General features: G+C 38.6%; 1 protein-coding gene across 1 annotated transcript; it reads left to right on the top strand.

Annotated features, from left to right (window-relative positions):
• The first annotated feature begins 1,230 nt into the window (after positions 1-1,230).
• On the top strand, positions 1,231-1,806 carry LOC131876682 (uncharacterized). The gene has a single exon (XM_059222138.1). The coding sequence runs from the start codon at positions 1,231-1,233 to the stop codon at positions 1,804-1,806; it is 576 nt and encodes a 191-aa protein (XP_059078121.1).
• The last annotated feature ends 276 nt before the right edge of the window (positions 1,807-2,082 follow it).

Raw genomic sequence — 2,082 nt, 5'->3', positions numbered from 1 at the left:
CCTAAAGGACCAGGGCATTGGGTGCCATGGTCCCACCTCCCGAGATAGCAGGGTGCAAGGAAGGATTAGGCCAAGGTGCAAAGAGATGTAGTTTTTGATGTCGCAAGTAGGTTTCGGGGTCTCCATTCAGGTTCAATGTTGCGCCGCCATCATGAAGACCCAAATGCAGTTGAAATTGCAAGTGTCACAATTTTAGGACGCTACACTTATGTTGTCATCTTGTCTTGTCAATCTTGCTTTCATATTATGCTTATGCACTTGTAGGTGAGATCCACAAAACAAAGCCATTTGAAGGAGAAAGAAGGACAATGGAGAATTATGGAGGAGACATTCACGTTTGCAATGGTTTGCATTTGATTTGAATGTTTTATTTCCATATCTTTATTGAATGTTTGTAGGTTTTGTTATCATTGCAATCTGGTTGTGTGATTGAACTAGTTTAATATCTATTTGCTTTGATGATTTCCAGATTCCTATCTACAGGATGGATTCTTGGGTTATAACTAGATTCGCATTAACCTAGAAGATCAATATAAAACTGCTTTCACACCCCCTTGGGGAAAATTTTTCTATATTATCATGCCATTTGGGTTGAAGAATGGAGAAACCTATCAATGAGCCATGACCTTAATATTCCATGATTTTATCCATACAGTTTTAGAAGACTATGTCGATGATATCTTGGTAAATTCATTAGCATGAGAAATGCACATTGAAAATCTTTATTTGGTCTTTGAAATAATTTGGTTGTATAAACTGAGACTGAATCCTCTTAAGTGTGTCTTCAGTGTTGATGCTGGGAAGCTTCTAGGATTCATTGTCTCTTGTCATGGAATAAAAATAGACACAAATAAGATTGATGCAATTGTGAACATGCCTCCACCTAATAATATCAATCAGCTTTGTAGCTTATAGGGGAAAAAACATACCATTCGTCGATTCATGACACAATTGGCTGATCCTACCCTCCCTTTTACATGACTGTTGAAGAAAGATACCCATTTTAAATGAAATGAAGAATGTCAAAAAGCATTTGATTCCATCAAGGGTTACCTAGCTAATCCTCCTATCCTCATACAAGCTGTGTCTGATAGGCCTTTATTCCTATATATTTCAGCCTCATCTCACACTTTGGCGGCATTATTGGCCCAACATGATGATGAAGGGCAAGAAATAGAAGTCTATTACATCAGCCACACATTAATAGGATACAAAACTCAATATTCTACTATGGAAAAATTATGCTTAGCTCTTGTCTTCACAACTCAAAAGCTGAGACACTACATCCTTCATGTAGAAACATGGGTCATTGATAAGAATGATATCCTCAAGCACCTCTTTGCAAATTTTGATCTCTCAGGAAGGCTGGCCAAGTGGGTGATGCTTCTCTTTGAGTTTAAACTTCACTTAATAACTCAAAAGTCAATTAAAGGGCAGGTCATTGCAATTCAACTAGCTAACGCCCCCTCAGACAAGCCTTTCCCCACCTTAGACCTCTTCCCCAATGAGGATGTTCTAATCATTGAGCAAGACTCTATATGGGACATGTATTTTGATGGTTCAAGGTGTCAAACTGGCTCAAGCACAGGTGTGGTTTTTGTCTCACCTGAAGGAAAGCCAGTTCCTCTTTCTTTCTATTTAGAATTCCATTGTACCAATAACATCGCCAAGTATGAGGCCCTGATAGCAGGACTCTGTGCCGTGATTGCCATGGGAGTAAAGAACATCCAAATCCATGGAGATTATGAACTTATTGTAAACCAAGTGATGGGTGCCTATCGTGTTAAACAATTGAAGTTATCTTAGTATAAGGATTTAGTATTGGCCATACTGAAGCAATTCGCTACTTACACGATCGATAGCATCTCACAGAGGGAAAATCATCATGCGGATGCAATGGCAAACACTTCTTCCCTAGTAGGCCTCGACTTTGGTTAGGACAAATATTGCTTTGTGGTACAAGTCCTCCACTCTCCAGCTGTATCTAATCAAACTCAATTTGACAACCTTATGTGTTCCCATGTCGATTTGGGAGAATGGTTTGCACACATTTTTAATTATTTAAAAATCAAATTTTTTCTT

The sequence above is a fragment of the Cryptomeria japonica genome, chromosome 6, assembly GCF_030272615.1.
Source record: "Cryptomeria japonica chromosome 6, Sugi_1.0, whole genome shotgun sequence".
Taxonomy (NCBI): Eukaryota; Viridiplantae; Streptophyta; class Pinopsida; order Cupressales; family Cupressaceae; genus Cryptomeria; species Cryptomeria japonica.
This window is presented reverse-complemented; position numbering and strand designations above follow the sequence as displayed.

Bases quoted from the DNA above. Each gene is read 5' to 3' on its own strand.
- LOC131876682 (XM_059222138.1), top strand. From the start codon at position 1,231: ATGGAAAAATTATGCTTAGCTCTTGTCTTCACAACTCAAAAGCTGAGA.